A 21,290-nucleotide genomic window follows, 5' to 3' on the forward strand; every position below is an offset into this window, starting at 1 on the left:
TAGTGAATCAAATGTTGAACAAACTTAGATCTTTGCCAACTGGTGCAATCTTTGTTTCTGTAGATGTCTATGTGCATCTTCAGTTGGAGTGTGAACATCCTTGGGGCTTGCTTGTGCAGCAGAAGTTTTTCTCAGGCACCCTTTCATGATCATTGGGAGAGATAAATTTTTTTGAGTTGTGACAAAATAGAGTGAGTTTGGTTCTGTTGCCATACAGTCTGTCTCAGTTGCTTTTGGATACAACCAAGGCTCAAATTCCATTCAAAATCATTAAGCTGCATTTTCAGTGGGACAAATCTTACCTGAAAGTAAAGAATTTATGCTGCAATGAGATAAAAAGAATGTACTCTCATGGAGAAATAAATGGTTAAAGGATAGGACACAAAGGATAAAAGTCCTTGGAGGAAGATCACCAGTGGAGTCCCACTGGGCTGTATTACATGTTGTTATTATTATATATTATATACAGCGTATTCCTACAGGAATGCGCTGATTGATCTAGTCCTAAGTGACCTGGAAAGTGGGATGAGATAAAGGAACAAAGTTTGCTGATGAGTTATTCAAAGAAGTAAATTTAGAGCCAACTGCTAAGAGCTGCAGAGGGATGTCATAATGCAGAATGACTTGGAAATAAAAATGCAGTTGAATTCAATATTGATAAAGTAATGCACATGGGAGAAAAAGCCCAACTATACATATGCAGTGATAGTCACCAAAGTAGCTGTTACTACCATGGAAAGCAATCTTGAGGTTATTATAGAGAGGCCTATGAAAATGTCAGCCCTGTGCTCAGTAGCATTTAAAAAAGAAAAACAAATATTAGGAAAGAAATTAAGACCAAATCAGAAAATAGCATGAAGTTGCTGTTCAGATTTACTGTGTGACTGCACTTAAATAATGTGAGTTCTTCTGTCCCCATCCTCCCAGCTCAAAGAAGTGTCTGGGGAAAAAAACAAAGATGCTGCAAAATCTGGAACCATTTTGGTGTGAGAAATGGTCAAAAAGATCAGGAACCTTTGTCTGGGAGAAGAGAAAAACAGGAAGGGCACATGATAAATGTCTAAATAATCTTAAGTGCTGAGAAGGAAGTAGACGGAGAAAAAGTGTTCACTGTCTTCCAATATAGTAATAAATGGAATCAGTAGAGGTAGTTTCAAATCAGGCAAAATCAAGTTTTCAAACTATGGTTCAGCTGTGCAACTCATTGCCACAGGAAGCTATGGGCACAAAAAGCCTCTGTGAGCTTAAAAGACTCACAAAAAGGGAATCTATTCAGAATTCCTGGATACAGAGACTCAGAGTTTTCCAAAGATGCAGACTCTTGGAATGTGAGAAAGGGGTCTGGCAGCATGGCTGTGTCTTTGCTCTGTTTCTCCATCCCTTTTTCTGCTGTGTATCTTATTGCCCAGTGCTAATGAGCTGTGGTGGACCCCCTACAGAAGTTCTGGTGTTCTGTGGCTGTCTCCTTAAAAGATCACAATAAGTCCCAAAGCACAATATTTCCTCCTTGAAAGTGAGTGAGGCAAACTTAGCTCTGATGCTTATTTTATGCTGGAATAAAATATAGTTTGGTCTAAGTCAGAAGGGAGGTGTAAGCTGTGTGACTTGGATTAATTTGGCATTCAGTGGGTGTGCGAATGATGACATACCCACCAATGGAACAGATGGTCTGGGCAGCAGAAAAAATAACCAAATAGCTATAAAATAAAGCAAGCTCCTTCCAAGCAAGTTCTTATATTCATTTCACCTAAATAAACCTGAAACTATGTCATTGAGTTGTTTACCTCTTTCACTTGAGGTATATCTTCTGTCTTTGCTTTATTTGGACTCACGCTGGGATTTACTTGCTGGGAATTCATCTTCTTTCTCCAGATTGAATTTGGGTCCTTATATTACTAAATTGTTTCAAATTGTTCAATCTCTTAAACAGTGTCTATGGAGCATCATCTAGAGTGACCTCCAAAAAGGTGAAATCAGTCTTATATGAATTTCTCCTCAGCCCTGTCCATCCCAGGAGTGGCAGCTGGGATGAAGAGATCCTGAGGCTGATGAGGCAGGAGTGATGTCTCTGAAGGCATTGCTTGGTACCATGGCCAAGCAGAAACTCTGAAGCCTCCTTACCTTAAGCTAAATCAGTCTTGAAGTTGTTGAACGACAACAAGGGTATCAACTGCACTGCAGTAAAAATACAGTCCTAAGAGATGTCTCTCCTTTTCTTCTCTTGCACTTTCCACACACCCCACATAGGTCTTTGTGCTGTGGCTGAACAGCCAGCTTTGCATAAGGAATTTATCAGATATGTCCCAAAGGAAAAAAAAATTTTACATGCCGTTAAGTGACAGCAAGATAAATAAGGACAATGTGATAAACAAAAGTGTTCAGATTTTAAAGGTAAAACTGAGAGCTCCCTGCCAGAGCTTTATCCTAGAATAATATTTTCCACATTGCAGAATACAGTTTTCTCTATTTTCATGTAATCTGATAAACATAGTTTCTATTATCCTAAGCATGAATGTTTGTCAATATCAACTTTAAGAAATAAGAGGCTGATTTGGTTGCAGGAAAAAAGAATGAGTCATCCAGCTGAACAAAAAACACTGCGTTCTTGTAAATGTATCCTGTATATCTGTATACTTAAACAAGCCTAAGATATGATGACGCTATATTGTTTCCAAGTAGAAACGGTATCCAGATCTCTGTGTGGGTGGATAGGTAGTGGGTGGATATAATAAAAACCTCTATGATGTATTGTACATATCCCTCTCTTGTTTTCAAATATGGTTCTGAATTATTAATACCTAAAAATGGAATTGTCCAGTTCTACCCTTATGCATCATTGTTTACTTCAATAAACCTAAATTTAGCAGGAAATGGTGAATATTTAATTGTGCAGCATAAATAATGAAGATTCCCAACCATTCTGGAAAGTCCCTGTTTCAGAGATGGCAAGTGCTTGATTTTATGTTTTATTGCTGTACTCTGCTGATAAAGTCTTCTGATTCATGACTCAGCCACTTGATATGCTGTGTTGGACTCCTCACGTTCACAAACCAGGGGGAGAAAACAGAAGGGTCTCTGACTTTGTCCTTCATATCCAGGGCATCATTTACCAAGCAGGTGGAAAAAAGTACCCAAAGCCCTAACTTCGGCTTATCTTCTGCTTTGGGACTCACTAGTGGAAGATGCTGAGTCTTCTGCTTATTGTTTCCTTGATTGGTTTATGCAAACCAGGCCTTCCTGCCTGTCCCACCTGTGCTTTTCTTTGGGTACTGCCTGGAAGAAAAGCTATGTGTCTGTCCATGGAAGAGGCCCAGTATGTTTTTTCCTGGCACCCCAGACAGTGAAGGTATGGCTGCCTGTGCTAAGGACACACCCTCAAAGCCAGACACACACATTTCCTCAACTGGTTTGTAGTGCAGGATCTGCCCAGCTTGTGAAGGCAGGCACTGATAGGAGATGCACTGACAGAGGCAATGTTGATCTCCTTCAGTTTTTGTTTGAAATGCTTTCCCCACTTTTTTTTTTTTTTTTTTTTTTTGGCACTGGCACATGTCTAATGCCTCTCCTTCACTCTCTTTGATCTACACCTGAATGTTTTGCAGTTATGAAAATCCATGATTAAGGTATAATTGAGCTGTTTCCTTACTCCAGATCTCCAGGAAGTCCTCTTCCAAAATCCAAATGGGTTTCATAACACTCAAGGAAAACATAAAAATGTGGCTCTTGTTGTGGGCCAGCATGCAGATGTGCAGCTGCATGCGGTGGGGCTGTGCTGGAGGCAGCTAGATTTGTTGAAATCACAGAAACATCCTGGGAGAGTTGTAAAGCACCTCCAGCAAGCTCTGCTCTCCCCCACAGCACAGCAGCCTTCTGCTCTTCCCTAACCATAAAGGTGTTCTGGGCTGGGTGGAAGTTGCACGGCCCCTGTCTGGCCCCAAATGCATCCCTAAAAACATCAGGATACTTTGACACCTGCTGACACAGAAGCTTGTGCCCCTCTGTGGGGACACAGCCTAAACCATCTCTGCATGTTCAGGGCCTCTCCCCCTGTGCATACACACAAAGGGGACAGTGCCAGCTGATACCACACAGTTACAGTTTTTTAAATAAAACTGAGAGCTGAAGTTGGCCTCAGACCTCAGCATGTCACTGCTCAGTCTGGAATACTAAATATAGTCCCTATTTTGTGTGTCTAAGGAGATTCATCCCTATGAATGAAAGGGCTTCACCATTCATCTACTTCCTTTCCTGTATGGAGCCACATCTACCTCTGACTTTAGTCCTTCTTTGTTCATTTCCATGCACTCTACTAAGAACCTCTCTACTAAGAGAAAACAGCACATTTACTAATCTTTTTAAGAAATTGCCGGTGTGCTACTGTAGGAGTAAGCTGTCTGGCTCTGGTTGCAACCTCCTGTTCCGAAACCCCATCAGCCATGGGGCAATGCACAGTCTGGCGACACATTCACATAAGTTTTTGAGCATGGTTTGGAAGTATGGGAGGTAGTGAGAGGAAAAAGGATTCTACAGAGGGATAGACAAGCAGATACAAAGGTACACTGCATGTTTCTTTCACATCAGTTTGTATCTTAATTCTTATCAAGACTGAGTATCCAGGTAATTGAAACTTACCCAAGTTAGCAGTGTGTTCTCCATATGATTTCTCCTCAGAACTTCAGAGATGCAGAGATGCCACCTTTTTATTTTCATTCACTTGTCCTAAAAGTATACAAAATAGCCTCCCTAAAAGTCAAAGTATTTCTAAAACATATTTCTTAAGCATAAAGGAATAAAACCTGATTATTTCACATTGCATCCACTTTGTATGTCCTTCTTGTGTAACGTGAATTATTAATCCTGTAATTTCACGTGTCCTGTTGTAGATAATGATAAGCAATTTTAACATTATAATTAATGCACCTGGTCTGGGTCACATCTGTAGCTTCATCTACAGGGCAGATAAAAGTATTAACATATATATTTTGTGTTATAGAATCCTATGTGCAGAGTATAACTTCCATGGGGATGGAATTGAAAGCAGTGCCCCAGCCAGGAATTATGAAAAGATCTCTGAGTGTGATTGCAATGGTGGAGATTGACAGGATAACTGGAATTGGATAGGGAAAGTTATTAATACCAGAAGAGCAGGTAGTGCTTGCTAACCTGGTAACAAGGTATATTATTGTGCAGAAAAGGTATGAAGCAAAACTAAACAAAACTTGTTTGAATTATCCTTTCAGAGTCTACTGAGGAATGAGTGGCCAAAGAGGAACTACAGAGCATGGTAAAGATATTTTACAGCAGTATATTGCAATTTCAGATTGCAAGACTATTGTTTAAAATGAAGGACTTTACAGTCAGAGTCACTGCATGACTGCTTGTAAAGCAGTGTTGTGGTTTAAGCCCAGCCAGCAACCAAGCCCCAGGTAGCTGCTCACTCACTCCCCCATCAGCTGGATTCAGGAGAAAGTCAGAAGGGTAAAAGCTTGAAAACTCTTAGGTTGTGATAAAGACAGATTAATAGGGAAAGCAGAACCCATGCAAGCAAGCAAAGAAAAACAAGGCATTAAAGTCCCTGCTTCTCATGGGCTGGCAGGTGTTCAGCCATCTCCAGGAGAGCAGGGCCCCATCACATGCAGCGGTTACTTGGGAAGACAAACTCCATCACTCCAAATATCCCATTCTTCTCTCTTTCTTCTCCCCACTTTATATACTGAGCATGATGTCATATGGGCTGGACTATCCCTTTGGTCAGTTTGGGTCACCTGCTCCTGCTGTGTCTCCTCCCAACCTCCTGTGCACACTCAGCATCTTTGCCAGCATGGCAGTAGGAAAATCAAAAAAGGCCTTGCCCTGCTCAGCAATAACAAAAACATCTCTGTTTTATCAACCCTGTGTTCAGCACAAATCCAAAACACAGCCCCATAATAACACAAGTAAGTAAGCTGCCTAGTCTACAAAGAGCTTGGATGGCTCTCAGCTCATATATAATACATAGTTCTGGCCTCATGTAGGTTAATTACCATGTATGAGGGCAGCTAGGAAATTATTCTTTTAATATATTACAGTAATCTTTTCTCACTCTCAGGTAGTCTATGCCTCAAATGCAAACCTGGATATTTTTTTTGGTTTTTTGTTTTTTTATTTTTTTAGGAATTCATTCAACTGATATTGAAGTCAATTTCAGCCTACTGATGGAGCTTGCTGATAACTTTTTTACCAATGGCAGCATCCCAGCTGATGATGGTTATCAAGAGCCTAGACTTTTTAACAGTAATTCTGTGTTTTTTGATGTTGAAAAGCAGGTGGGAGGAATAGCACAGTTACTCATGCATTTGTATAAGACATAAAGAGTGCCTTTAAAACTCCATTCCTAAGATAAAGTGACAATTTACACTGTGAGGATAAAGTCCACCTATCAATATCATCTTCAGGACAGAGCCTCAGGCTAAAGAATGAACTCTTGTATCCACTGAGAGCCACCTTAAATATTATCCTCCCTGCCTTTCAAAAGAGACATTCCTCTTGAGCCTTGTCTTCTCTGGAAAAAAGACCCCAAAACTTTAAGTACATTTACATAGGCTTATAAATACAAATATACACATATTTGTTTTATTTATATATAGAACAGAAACAAGACCCTATTAAAAGAAAACCAAAACCTATTAAAACAAAGCAATGTTCCAAATGCACAGTTTTCCCCAGGAGACCCATGAGGCTGAGCTGTTCGTGTCAAATAGCAGATCCATCACTTCAGACTTCTGCTTGGATATTGCTGTGAAGAATGCAAAATGAAAAGCCACATGGAGCACAATGAAACACTCACTCTCCATGTGCCAGAATCACCAAATGTGGAAGAGAGAACATCCTCATAAGAATGGAGAGGCTGGCACAACTCTGAGCTGGAGTTCCAGGCTGCCCGCAGGCTTCAGGTTACAACATGCTGGAGTGACAATGACAATGTGCTTCACCATGTCCCAGACATGTAGGTTATGCAGCACTAAAACTGAGAAGGAATCATGGGAACCACAAGATTTTCCGCTATGATAGAGTTCACTCATTTCCCTCATCTTCCAAGCAGCGTCTCTGTGTCTCTAATCAGGTCCTGTATCTTCTCTCAGTGAGAACCTGTTTGCTTAGTAAATGCCATGCTGACATCCAGCCTTCAGACCCACCTCTGCTTTAACTCTTGCCACAACTCAGCTATGCTGTGCAGGCACACCACGAGGCTGCCCCAGCTCTTGGAATGTTTTGGCTGCCTAGAGGACTGGGTGGCTTTGTGTGGAGGTGGTTCTAGGTGGCATCTGGGGGACAGTATGCAGGTTTCCATATGGAGGTTTGGGTGTGGGGCTGCGTGTGTTTGTAAGGCATGGTTAAGGGGCAGAGCTGGGGTAACCTCTGTGCAAATGGGTTGGCAGAAAAAAAATTTGGAGCACAAAAACTCAAGACCTGGCTAAGCTTCTTCAGCTCCTTTCCTTCAGCTTGACAGCTGGAGATTGTCTGGCTTAACTGAAGTCTTCTTGAGAAACTCCACTGTCGTTCCGATTGGGAACGGCTGGAAGGAACGACACAGACTCTCAGGGAGTCAGAACAAGAGGATCCTTTAGTTTATTGCTAGCAGGCCTGCTTTATAGACAGATACGTGGAAAGTACAGAAAGGAAACTCTTATTTGTTAGTAAACTGCTACATTACCATCATTGGTCAGTGGGGTCACCACCCCCCTGACTTTCTCCTGCAAGGAAAACAAGGAACACATAACAACACCTGCAAGGTTGTTTTGTGTTCCTGAGGATTGTTTTAATTCTTTCTCATGTTTTTCCCAGACTACTTTCTCAGGGCCAGCCTGAGAAGCTGTGCGGCCTGTAATATGTACAGGCACTGTCAGAATTTAGCATCCACACTCCACACCATGGCAAACCTGATCCACAAACAATTCAGGAAAAGGGATGCAGAAAATTCTGGTCTCAATCTGTGTCTTTCCAGAGCAGACCAGGATAAAAGTGCCGTGCTGTCAGTCCCCAGATGAATCATAAGATCTTTTTCAATAAAAGGTATGGAAAACTATCAAACAAAATTTCTAATTTCTTATCCCATTATTTTAATGTAGTCAAAATTCAGAAGGATGCATAAACTTGTCTTAGCTAGACAAGAAATAAGTGTAACAGCCCTGGAACATTACTGGGGGAAGAAGGCAAAGCACAGCATTTTCATGACCTTGGTGAGCATGTTAATGTATTTCTTTACTTTCCACTGTACTGTGCGTATAATAAAGGCTTTACACCCAGAAATCCCTCTCCTCTTTTTGAATAATCATAATAAATCAAATAAGGGATTGGGTTTTTTTAATAGACATTAACCCAGATTACATTTAGCTGGGAGAAAGTTACAGGCCTGAAAGGGAAAACAGAGGGACACAAGCATAGAGGTCTGGTGGTCCCAATGTGCAGAGGAAGGAAAAGGGCTGTAAGGGTCTGTCCTGTTTGGTGGCATGTGGTGAGGGCACAGGGAGGGCAGGGGGAAAGGGAATGGTTATGTCCTGCTTGGGAGAAGTGATGTGTGATGCTGGCTAGTGTAGAGAAGGAGAGAAAATTTGTAAGGGCCATGGGCTGTTTAAGAGAGACAGGGCATAAGAACTATTCATTATATAGACTTGGGGTGTAAGGAATGCAAATTTATTTCTAGTACAAATTAAAGCTACTTCTCAAAGTGCAGGGTCAGACTCTTCAAACAGATCAAGCTCCACTTACTCAGTGTCCTAATCCAGAACTGGGATATCCTAGTGAAATAACTGCAAGATGTGCACTGAGGATTTTCTTCAGGATGTCAAAGGTATGGAAGGAATTCACTTAGAGAGAAACTCATGCCATTTTATAAAAACTGAAAAATGTTTAAGCAGATGTTCCCTTTATTCTTGTTGTTTAACAAGTGTTATATCCTGTAATACCAGAATAATAACACCCTCTTAGATAAATAAACAAAAAATCTACATGCTGCTTCTCAAATTCTAAAACTGAAGTGTTTTGTAGGGATGATCCCAGTGTCTCTGGTTTTGGAAAGCCAGCCTGGACTGGCGTGGCTGCCAGGATGTTGAAAGGCCATGAGCTAGCTGGGGCACAGCAGGGTGATGGTTGGGCAATGTATTGCGCGGATTTGGCTGCTTTGTTACAGGAGAAAATTATACTGGGTATTCATACAGGCTATTGCTAAGCTCTCTAAAGCAAAACACTGATTAATAAATAATTGAAACAGCTTAAAGGAATGGGAGGATGAATTTGCTGTAATCGAGGGACGCATGGTGCAAAATAAGGCGGGATCCCAAGCTCCATTAAGAATAGGTGCGTGACTAAGTGGTATCTTGACCAAAGGCAATGCCAGCCTATGGAGAGGTGTGTTATAGTCACTGAAAAGCCTACAGGTGGTTAAGCAATTTTTAAATGTGTAACACACCTGCCATTCCTTTCTGTGTCAGAACAAAGGGGAGACAAAAAGAGACTATCCAGAGGTCATGGAAGACCTGGACATCAAGGAGTCAGATCGCAAAATTTAAACAGTCTTTACCTTGAGATGATATTCCATCTCATGACATACTTATTATGGAGTAACACCAAAGAAATGATCCTCAGACTTGAAGTGTCAACAATAGCTCATGGAAAGTCAGTAAGCAAAGCTGAAATCCCCTATTAATACCATAGCTGACAAAACAATAGTAAAGTCTTTCCCTCATTGCCATGCAATGCAGTAACTAAAACATTATCTGGCTAATGGCACTATTCTTGAAAAAAATATATTATTATTATTTTCGAGGAGGATGCTTACTCGCAGAAACTGTATTTCCACTAAAGAGAGAAGGGTTTTGCTACAGGAGCTTAAAAATTTTTATATGTAGTATGGAAATTACCTAAATATATTTCACCTAGTTTTTTTTTCTTGAAAACAGGAGTTCAGTAGCAATTACATAAATAAAATATTATGATAATGTGGTTAAATTGCTCATTCCTATATGCATTAAATTACATTATGCTTCTGCCCCTTTTCTTGGAAAAGAAAGAGGGTAAACATATTGTTGCCTCTTCTGGATTGAAAAAGTAGATGATAAAAATGGAAAAGCTAAGGAATTAGAGGAGAGATTTTTTTTAACAACATTAAATGAGGCATATAAACTTTCCTGAGAGCAGTTCAAAAATACCAGAAAACCCTATAGCACATACCATTATCACTTTAATCTACCTCTCAAATAAACTGTCAATCCCACACACTATCCAAACTTTCCCTACCATCTGGCAGGAAGTTTATACAGAACCTGAGAAAATTCCTCAGATTCCAGTCTGGATGGACCCAACAGTGTGAGTTGTGTGTGAGGTTGATCTAACTAAGCAACACATTTGAATACTTGTCCCACACATAGCCAAATTTCTTAGCCCTTGGAGAAGACTTTCATTTTTATATAGAGAAAGGAGAATGGAAAAGGTATGCATTCCAGTGTTTAAGTATTAAGAATCTAAACACTTGTAGACTGTGTATTGGCAGAGAGCAAGAGGTTGAAGTCTTGCTGGAAGAGATCCAGCAAGATCTACTCTACAACACTTACTTAGATTAGAAGAACAAATAAATTCAGTAATTTTATCAAAATGAGCTATTGCAGTGTGTGCATGCTTTACAATCAAACAATAATAATGAGGATGTTCTACAGTCAAGTAGCTTCATAATATCCTATAGCAAAGCCTCAGTAACTCTGCTGAATATGATATGAGTTCCAGTCAGGAATATGAGTTACCAGCAAAAGACATCTCACTCAGAGAGCTAACATTGCACCAGTAGCATAGGCTCAGGATTAGTCCTTTGGCTTTTCTGTAGCTGCTGGAGATGTAAAAATATGGGCAGGCTTTCAACTCCAGAAGTGCCAAGCACATATGCACTACACAGTAACTTGACTGCAGGGAAAGCCTTTTAAAATGGCTTCATGGTTCAAATCAAATTCACTCTTACTGTGAATTGCACCACTTCTAATCACAGTTTCCCAGTTTGAGGTATAAATAACTTCTGTATAATATTAGCAATGGGAAAACCACCTAGGTGAAAAGTATACTGTGTAATGCATTGAAACTGTGCTCTGTCACAGCCCTTTACACTGGCTAAAGCACTGTCTAGTTTAAGTAGGAATGTAGAGTCTTCATGAAACAGAATCAGAGAATCATAGAATGGTTTGTGTTGGGAAGGACCCTGAAGTTTTTCTGGTTCCAAACTCCCTGCCATGGGCAGGAACAACTTCCACAGACCAGGTTGCTCAAAGTTCCATCCAACTTGGCCTTGAAAACTACCAGGGATAGTGCATCAATAAGCTCTCTGGGAAACCTGTTCCAGCTCTTCAGCATCCTCACAGTAAGGAATTTCTTTCTAATATCCAACCTAAATTTCCTCTCTTTCAGTTTAAACCCATTACTCCTCATCCTATCACTGAAGTTCCTGATGGAGGATCCCTCTCCATCTTCCTTGTAGGCCCCTTCTGATACTGGAAGGCTGCTATAAGGTCTTAATTCTCTTCTTCAGTCTCAAAAGCCCCAACTTTCTCAGCCTGTCTTCACAGAGGAGCTGCACTAGTACCCTTATCAACTTTGATTCACTTCAACAGTTCCATGTCTTTCTTATTCTGAGGGCACCAGAGCTGGATGCACTACTACAGGTGAGGTTTCATGAGAGCATAGTTGGGGGAGAAAATCATCTCCCTTGACTTCCTGGCCACACTCCTTTTGATGCAGCCCAGTATATATATATATATGTATGTATGTATGTATGTATACACAAACATGAAAAGTCATTATTGCTCTAGTCCAATTATTTTCTTTTTCTCTCTCTAAAGGAAACATGAGAAGGGACAAACTGGTTTGGTCAAACCATGAACCTGCTGGAACCTCCATGTCGTGACATAACTGGGAAGTTGTTTCTGAGGGTCTGGAATAAACAGTTTCCAGATTAGCTCAGATAAGAAGTGCAGAAACTGTGAGAAAATGGTTGTTATCCAAATATTTCAAGTCCACATTTGAAGTAATAAAAAGTATTCATGCACATTTAAAAGGTATTTTTCAATAATATTACCAGCCAGTTCTGAAAATTGTAATATGCAATAGCTTGCATATGTATTCAAGCTATGGGGTTTTATTAAATAATAATGAAATCTGAAGTGTTGGGAAAATTTTGAAACTTACACTCCCTGAAACAAAGTCTATATCACATTTAGGGCCTTTTTTGGTTAATGCAACCAGTAATTGCACAATTACCCTGGGTAATCTGTATCAAAATGCAGATACTCTCCCACCACAGTGTATAAACTGTGAGAATACTTAAATTACAGATGACCGAGACAAAATGACTGAGACTTTTTTATGTTGACACCCTGTGTGTTATTTGCCTAGCCACGTTTGTCACCTGTGAGGAAACACATGCATCCTTGGAGGCACATACTGGAGAACAGTCGGAAGAACATTGGAAGATTATTTGCATTCAAGTCATTTTGCCTCAAGCTTCAATACAAAATCTGTGATTTGCAGCCCAGTTTAAAGAAAATCCCACTCTCTCATCTGTCTAAGTTAAGAGCCCTCCTGCTTTGAAGTCCAGAAAGACTTTTTTAATGAGGATAGAAGTAAAATGCTTGGGATAAAACTCATATAAGTGTTCCAATTAACAGGCCAGTTATGACACATGTCTAACCCGTTTCTCCACTAGTAGCAAAGCAGAAACACCTACTACACAGCACCACTGATTTCATTTGGAGAGATTTGTGTGTGTGTGTGTGTGTGTGTGAGATATACAATGCAACTGCTAGAATTGTACAGTCAGAGTGCTTAAAAAAGCCCCCACAGATATCCAAGCACAGAAATCAAAGGCAAGCACAGTAAGATCCACAGCAAGAGAGGAACGGAATTGTACTGAGAAAGCAGACATTTTTAATTGCATCAATTAATTATTCAACACAATGACCTCAAAGTGTCCTATTAATATTAATTAATTTTTCTATTGTAACTCTCCATTTATAGATACCTATTAGCATTTCCAATTTGCAAACAAGAGATGCAGGTTTCGAATCTTACCCAAAGACAACTAAAGCCAGCAGAAGACTTTTGTCAGAGCTGAGAGGACAAGCTACGTGATCTGCTCTCCAAGACAGTGAGATCTACCCATCTTTTTTGTACACCTTCAGACTAAGTAAAAATATTGTGTTTCCAGCTATCATGGGTTCATTTTATAATGCCTCCAACAGAAAAATACATTTTTCTGTTTTCTGGTCCTACTTCTTTGACAAAATACTAGCTAGGCAAACCAACATGGCAAGGCCATAAGCTATCCCTTCAGTTTTTAAAAATTAAGTGAAAACCTAAGAACAGTCTTCTACTATTTGTGAACAACAAGGTTCAGAATTCCTTTACATGAATTTTATCATCTTTCTACCTCATCATGGCAGCATGCACTTATGACAGTAGAAGAATAGGAAAGCATCACTGCACATTTTCCCAATGCTAGCTGATTTATTAAACCAGCCAATGTATTCTCAATATTAAGAGACAAAGCTTTATCCAAGAAATTGCTTTAGAAACGTTACTGAGAGATCTATTAGCTGTAGGGTTAAAATTATATGCAGTGACTGCTACACTCATTACCGTTATTTAACATCCCCAAGGAAAGAACAGAAAACAGAGGAATCGGGAAGAAAATGGAAGTATATTTGAGTTCAGAAGAAGTTTTGTCTTTTGCAATGGAGGTTAAAAGGAAAACTTAAAAAGAATGGAGTGGAGGAAGCTGATTCCTTTCAGTATAAATCAAGCTGTCCGATTAGCTCATGATCTTTACTCTCGCCAGCAAAGTAAACATTATCATCATTATATTTTGTTTTCCTGTAGAATCAGGATACAAAGGCTCTGCTGCCATTGCAAAACATTCCCAAAGAGCTTGGGAACTGCCAAAAAGGAAGAAGTGCTGAGAAGTTCAAAACTATTCATGTAAGAGGAACACACTAAATGATAGACTGCATAAATGAAGAATTCCATATAAAACTGCTCCAAATGACCAACTCTTCGGCTTCTTTTTGTCCTTTCTACAAAAATCATGAGGGATTACTTACAGAAAAGGGAGTGTTGGTAGTGACATCCAATATATTTGCTAATTCAGTGGCATCTGCAGAGCCTGCTATTATTTTGTAACCGGTTTCAAAATCTTGACATTATTGATCAATGTCAGGACTGCCACCAGCTCCCATTGACTCACTAATTATGAGCGTATTACCCAACTGATTTGTATCACCATGCTGTGCTGCAGAAGAATCCATGGCTGAAATAGCAATGAGTAATTTTTTCAGCTAGATATTTTCCTTCTGGGAAGTGATCCTTTGTAGTTTTATGCATATCAAAACTTCATGCATTTAAAAAAAATACAAAACCCCAAGTATAAAGGATCTGGGCTGTCAGTTCTATATGCTCAGACAGTACATGAAATAGTTTTCCATGCTTTCAATATGCAGTAGGAATTTTTTTCAGTGTCTGGTGGACACAGCTTATACAAATCTTTGTTTAGCTAACACCTTGGAGCACAAGTTGTTCTGCTACAGTACAAATACAGACAGAGACAGTGTTTTCAAAGGTTATAATCTGCTGACTGTAAAAAAATGGCATGGTATTGATTCATCTTCCTTCTCTCAACTGTTCCTCTCTTAATGATGCTGTTTACATGGTAAATTAATTTTTCTGCTCCTAGTTTAACCTGGGCTCTAGCTGTTAAATTAGGTTTTTGCTGTTTGTAAATCATTGGTAACCTATTTCTACAGAACTGGCTGAAATTCTGGGTAAAAATCTGCAGCCCTAATCTTAGCTAATCCTTTCTCAGAGAATTACTTAATTTTTTAAAAAAATAATTGTCCTTCATCTCTGAGACTGTGGTTTTACAGGTTTAATGCCCCAAGAAGCAGTTTCCACTGCTGTTGCACTGACCAGAAGGATGCTGAAGGAGTATTTGGTGGATTCCAGCTGGAAAGAAATGTGTTTTTCCAAGCAAAGATATGTGGTATGAGTGGTATTATTCTGTCAGCAATACTGGATTCTGTCAGGATTTATTTGCTTAGCTTTACCCTACCTCTTTTTTTACCCTGCCTGATTTTGATTTTAGTGAAACAGTCAGTTCACCCTAGTAATGACTGAGAAGGCAGCAAGGAGCATGATGATTATGTGACCTCTTCTCAGACAGAATTTCACCTTACACCATTAAATAAACACTGCTAACTTCACAGAAATGGCTCCTCTCTTCTCACCCCTACCCATCCTTGTTCTTTACAAGGAGGAGTTTTTAGTTTGGTTGGTTGTTTTTTTTTTGAATATATATCTCAGTAGCAGAACCTCAGGGCTTTTGCCGTCAGAGTATCTGTGCTGATACCACGTGGTGCCTGGCTAATGCTGTGCAGTCAATTATGCAGTATCTGGGCAGAGAAGCAATCGCAGCATGCATGAACGTAACGTTAAAGCAATCACCTGATGTCTCAGCCCGATCCTTACCTCTGCTGCTAGTGGGGAAGGGTCTCTAAGATGCAATCTCCTGCCTTTTTTTCATTCTCTGTCTCCTTCCCAGTTTTGTAGTAAAACACTTGCTTTGTGTTAGGCACAAATGCAGTCAGGCATACAGAAGGGAGGGGGGTTGTTAATAATATTCCACTTTATCAATCAGGAGAGCTCTCATTTTTAGTACACTGATATTTAATACAGCAGTAGAAAGACAAGCACAATTATACACACTCATACACATTCCAAAGACGGGGCTTGGCTATTTTTCTCTCTTTTAAGAGGGCAAGGAAAAAGGTTTACCGCTCTTGGACTAAAACCATCTTAAGATGGAACCAGTCATACCTTTTTAATTTACATCATCATGGTATGTTCATAAAACGAATATGATATGAAACACCTTCATGATCAGATTTACATTTTTCATTCAGAAATTTGAAAAATTATTCCTCCTCCTGTTTTCAAAACACTGGTACCATAGCATTACACAATTTTGCTTGAGAGGGATGTGAAATATTAAAAAAAGACAAAGCACAAAACCTGAGTTAAATACCTGAGTTAATTCCTTTGCCTCCACTCTAACATTTATAAGCCTATCTTCTGTTATTTATGCAGAACTCCTCTTACTCTCACGGTCAGAAGCCTGAACTGTCAAGCTGCAAAGAAAAGGTTATCACTTCAATTCATTTGTGGGCAAATTGTTCAAACTCAGCTGCCAATCAACAGTCCACTCCAGCATCTGAGCTGATTTGTATCTATCATGGGTGTTTACTCGACAGATTCTCACAAGCAAACTGGAGCAGAGAAAATGTGTCTAATGATAACATCATGCCGACAACACGTTTTCTGCAGATAACATTTGCATTATGTGTTTACTGTTTGCAGAGCGTCTGGAAGACATCAAATGAAAAGGAAGATATGTTTCTTTTTCTGAGAACATATTCCAACCAAAATTAAAAAAAACAAAAAACCAAAAAACCTAAACAACAACAACAAAAAAACCCCATAACTCCACGGGAAAGCACATCAGATGAGGAAGCCTAGATATAACTTTGCCTTTCCTTCCTGCTCTCTTTCTACATATTCCATTTCTTTTCATCCTACTCCATTGCTTTTCTGTCCACCACTTTTTAAATTCCTGTTAATCTGTTACTTTTGAAAAAATCAACTAAAGGAAAAGAAAAGCAGATGCACTCAGACTTTATTCCCATAGTTTTATCTGTTTTATGAATTTTGAATATGAATGGAGATTGAAACTAATCAACAGATGGTTGGAAACATTAATATTCATGAATTCTGAAATCCCATATTACTTTGCCAGGTATTGTTTGGATGTAAAGAATATATGTGTAGTCTAATCTCCATGTTTGCAAAGAAATCCAGCAGCCTCTTTAGCTGGCCCAGGCCTGATGAAGTGGACATTTTGGACAATAAACTGTGGTACATGCATGTGTCCTTTGAAAAGAAAAGAAAAACAACCTAAAACCTGACAAATAACTTAATGACTTTATAAGGCTTTCTGCTTGAAAATCAGCCATCCCAAAACTTCAGTTTGATGAGAGATAGGAATAAAATGTTTTTAGTGTTACTATAAGCTAAATATTATTTTTGATTTGCAGCTCCACAACCCAAAGTAAAGCTGAGGTACTCACAACAATTAACCAGTAAAGAAATGTGAAATTAAGTATAAGTAGTTATGAATCTAAGATTTCCCTTGGGCAGACATTGATGTTTAGCAGCAATCTGTTTTTTATAAGTAACAAGATGCTGCCACCTTCTGAAAAAAGCTCAGCATGACTACAAATGCCATCTTTCTCACAAGGCCAGGGTAACAACATACATATTTTGAGCCAAGAAAATTAGGCAACAAGTTCTCCTCCACCATCAATACAAAAAAAAAAAATCTGCTGCACTTAGAAATTCTTGCTCAAGAAGGTGATCTGAGGGCAGTGTCAATGCTTCCACACAAAAACGTAAGCATGTCATCTTTATCCTAACTTAGGATAAGGACACTACTAATTTTCAACCTGGTAAATGTGACACTGAAGGAAAACAATAGGATCGTGACCACCTTTTAGCCAAATCCTTCTTTACTTTTTAAATGCCCACCTTCTTGAAGAAGAGTCTACTCTCCTTGAAGATACCTTCCAACCACAGCTTCCTCACTATAAAGCATCAGAAAGTGATCATTTTTCTTTGTGTTTTCTGCAAGAACCCGTGGCTTCAGTGTCACCAGCACTGACAACCAGGGATTAGCTTTCTGGTAGAACTGGATACAACGAGGATGGTGGGATGAGCGACCCTCTGTGCCCTGTGAATGGGCCCCCACTACCCAACACTGGCTGTGTGCTGATCCAGAAGGGGGAACTTCTGCTCAGACAGAGTAGTCCCAAATCTTTGATGATTCTGAAAAGGGATGACCTGGTACATTTTTTCCTCTGCCAGCTTCGAAGTTGTATTTGTTTTGGTTTAGGGCAAATTTGGAAGAAAATTTTTGAATTGATTTTTTTAGAAAGTAATGTGTTTGTTGGTTTTTTTTTTTAATTGGTTTGGGAAAAGGTTTTTTTTTTGAGAAAAAATTGTTTATTTAATAAGTAAAGTATTTATGGGTATTAAAAATGAATAATAATAAATAATAATATTTTTGTTGTTGTTTGAAGAGATGGTAAATTTAGAAAAGGTTTTTTGTGGGGTGTAGTTTGGTCTGTTTAGTTTTTTGTTAGTCCCTCCAGTGCTGGAAAGTGTTGAGGCTTAGGTTTTGGTGGGTGTGAGCTTTTGGTGGTTTTTGAGTTTTTAGTTTAGAGTGGGTTTGAATAGATTCAAGAAAAAAGAAAAAAAAAAAACAGTTTGGGGAAATTTTTTGTTTTAGTTAAAAATTAACTAAAAGAAAAGGAGAGTTTTGTTTAGCTGTTTCTTTGTGTTGTAGATAACATAATTTGGAAAAGTGTGTGGGGGAGTGAGTGTTGTTTTTGAAAATAAATTGTGTGGGTTTTTTTTGATTTTGTTTTTTTAAAATTAGTTTTGGAGGTGTAGAACTTAATAACTAGTATAAATAAAATAGATTATTTGGGATATAAGTATTATAAAGTTATTTTAGGATATTTTTTATTTCTATATTGTTAACTTATTACTAAAACTAGTATTTATTCTAATTTTATAAACATATATTATATATATGCTAATGTAGAATGATAGTGAAAAGTTCATATAGTAATTATAGTGAAATGTTTAAAAGTAGAAGTTAGTGAATTTTTTTCTCTTTTGTTAATCTAATACTTTTATTGTTCTAAGTAAAAGTTGTATGTTGAATGTAATTTTGATGGTAATTTTTAAAATGTGCTAGTTTTACATTAGTTAACATTTAATAAAAAAACTCTGTTCCCAGAGATAAAAATAATCACAGAGATAAATAAAAACAACCTTTGCTTTTAAACAGCTCATCCTTAAAATAATACCCCGTAAGTTAACATAACCCATTAATTCAACCGTACAAAAGCTATAAAAATAAAAAAAACTTCACAATTACAATTTTTTTCCCAAGCAACTACTATTCATAAAAATAAAAAAAAAAACCACAGAAAACCTATATATATATATTATAAAGAAGTCTCTGTAACATAACAAGAAAAAACGCTTCTCCCTAAAAGAACTAATAATAGTTAAAATAGTTTTAAAACTATTATTAATTATTATTATTATTAACTAATTTAAAATCCCAAGTCTTGTCTCTACATTATCAATTAAAGAAAAAGGAAGTTAAGAAGAAAAAAGAAAAGTATTCTAAAAATTTGTCTAATTCTTCTTATTCTTTTAGTTATATTAATGAAGTTTTCTTCATACCTTTTAAGTTTTAAGCCTATTTTGTCCTCCTAATCCATATCTCACAACAAAAAATAAGTACACTAGTAATTTTAACCAACACTAAACCCACTACATTATTTAATACATTAACCAATAAACTCAAATTAACAAACCTAAACCACTACAAATGTGCATCATGCTGGCATGAGCTTTATCTTGCTTTATATTTTGGAAGCAGAAGTAGTATCAGAGGGTACAACAGCAGAGCAGCAGCAAACCAGTGTCACCTCTAGCAAATCAGTACTTCACAGTCAGTACGTCTGTTATGGACAGATTCATTCTATTCATAGAATAGAATATTCCAAAATATTTCTTAAAACAAAATTATGGCATTTTAGCTTGATTTTCAAAGATTATATCATCTTACTGTCTCCTCCACCTTCCTATAATCTTTGAATGCATTGATCAGTTTCAATTCAAATTGATGGGAAATTGAAAGTGCCAAAAATATAATTTATAGAAATTTAGAAGATCCATAGAGCACATAGCCAGAGAAAAGTGATCTTCAACAGTTGCACTGCTGACAGGCCAACATGCTTCAATGAATCAGTGAACTACAGTTCTGTGCTTTGGGAGAGGAGGAGGAGAAATCATAATCCAAACTACAAGCTGCATGTGAATCTCCTGGTCAACACCCACGGCTTCATGTTGACAGAAAATTGAAGTGGATTTGTTTTGGAGGAAATTCTGAGGTATGCTGGGAACACGGCTTAAAACAAGACAAAAATACAAAAGAATACAAAGATGTCTTAAAACAATTCCTATTCTGTCTTTTTTTCGCTGCTTATTCTAAGCATCCTGACATAATAACATATTAGATCAGCTATTAAGCTTTTCCCAGTAATTTAAGAAATAAATGAGTCTGCTTAAAGATGCTTGGAATGAACCAAATGAAAATGAAAACACAGAGCTATTATTTAACCTGTTATGGCATCCCTTGGTACGCAGCTCAAAACCCATCACCACCTCTTTATATTTACTGGCAAGCTTAAGTTTTCAGTGCTTGTAGACAGGTCTCAATGTGCCATGCTAGCACTTTGAGGCTCCATGCATCTGACAAAAAATAACAAAGCAGATGTTTTGAAGGACTGCTGATTTTCAGGGATAATACTGTTATTAATTTGTGTTACAGAATCAGCAATAATTACAGAAACAGCAAAAAAAAGAAGTTGTGACAGATGTAAAACTGATTAATTTAATTGCAAGTATTTCTCTGAAATGCATTTAGCAGAGACTTCAAATACTTGCACAGGGAGTTCTTCACCATTGTTTTGGGTGGTTAAGATACTATCTGGGATTTTTTTTGCAGGTCAAGATGTCACGGATTTGCACATTATGTTTTTGACTACTGGCTCTATTTTTTCTGTAATTTCTGAACAAAAATGCCATGCCTCGGGTGCAGTCTTCCACAATTTCTTTTTTTGTCTCTTTGTTTCCTCAGGTTCACAGAACCACCAGCAGCTTCAGTGACTGCCATCCAATCCTAATTATTTGCAGGTGTCAGCTCCCTGTGTGGAGTCATAGAATTGTCGAGCCACAGAATGTTAAGGGCTTCCACAGAGTGGAAGGGACCTTAAAGGTTTTCTAAGCCCAGTCCCCGTGCCATGGGTAGGGTCACCTTCAACTAGACTAGATTGTCTTATCCAATCTGGCCTTGAACACTTTCAGGGATGGGGCATCCACAGCTTCTCCGGGTAACCTGTTTCAGTGCCTCATCACCCTCACAGCAAAGAATTTCTTTCTAATATGCATCCTAAAATACCTTTTTCAGTGCGAGCCCCTTACTCCCTCTCCTATCACGGCGGCTGCTGAAGGAATGTCCCTGTGGGGGGCGGTCCCGGGGCGGGGCCCGCCGGAGCTGTTCGGGGCGGCGGTGCTGAGCGCGGCCGCTC

The 21,290-nt window shown here is 38.6% G+C and overlaps 1 protein-coding gene across 1 annotated transcript in view; it reads left to right on the forward strand.

Moving 5' to 3' along the window:
• The window catches only part of LRP11 (LDL receptor related protein 11), a 59,187-nt gene that overhangs the window by 18,571 nt on the left and 19,326 nt on the right, over positions 1-21,290 (forward strand). Inside the window, exon 2 of the mRNA XM_015620455.2 lies at positions 11,549-11,681. Within this exon, the coding sequence (XP_015475941.1) occupies positions 11,549-11,681 (133 nt within the window). The remainder of the gene's footprint in view (positions 1-11,548; positions 11,682-21,290) is intronic.

The sequence above is a fragment of the Parus major genome, chromosome 3 (genome assembly GCF_001522545.3).
Source record: "Parus major isolate Abel chromosome 3, Parus_major1.1, whole genome shotgun sequence".
Lineage (NCBI taxonomy): Eukaryota > Metazoa > Chordata > Aves > Passeriformes > Paridae > Parus > Parus major.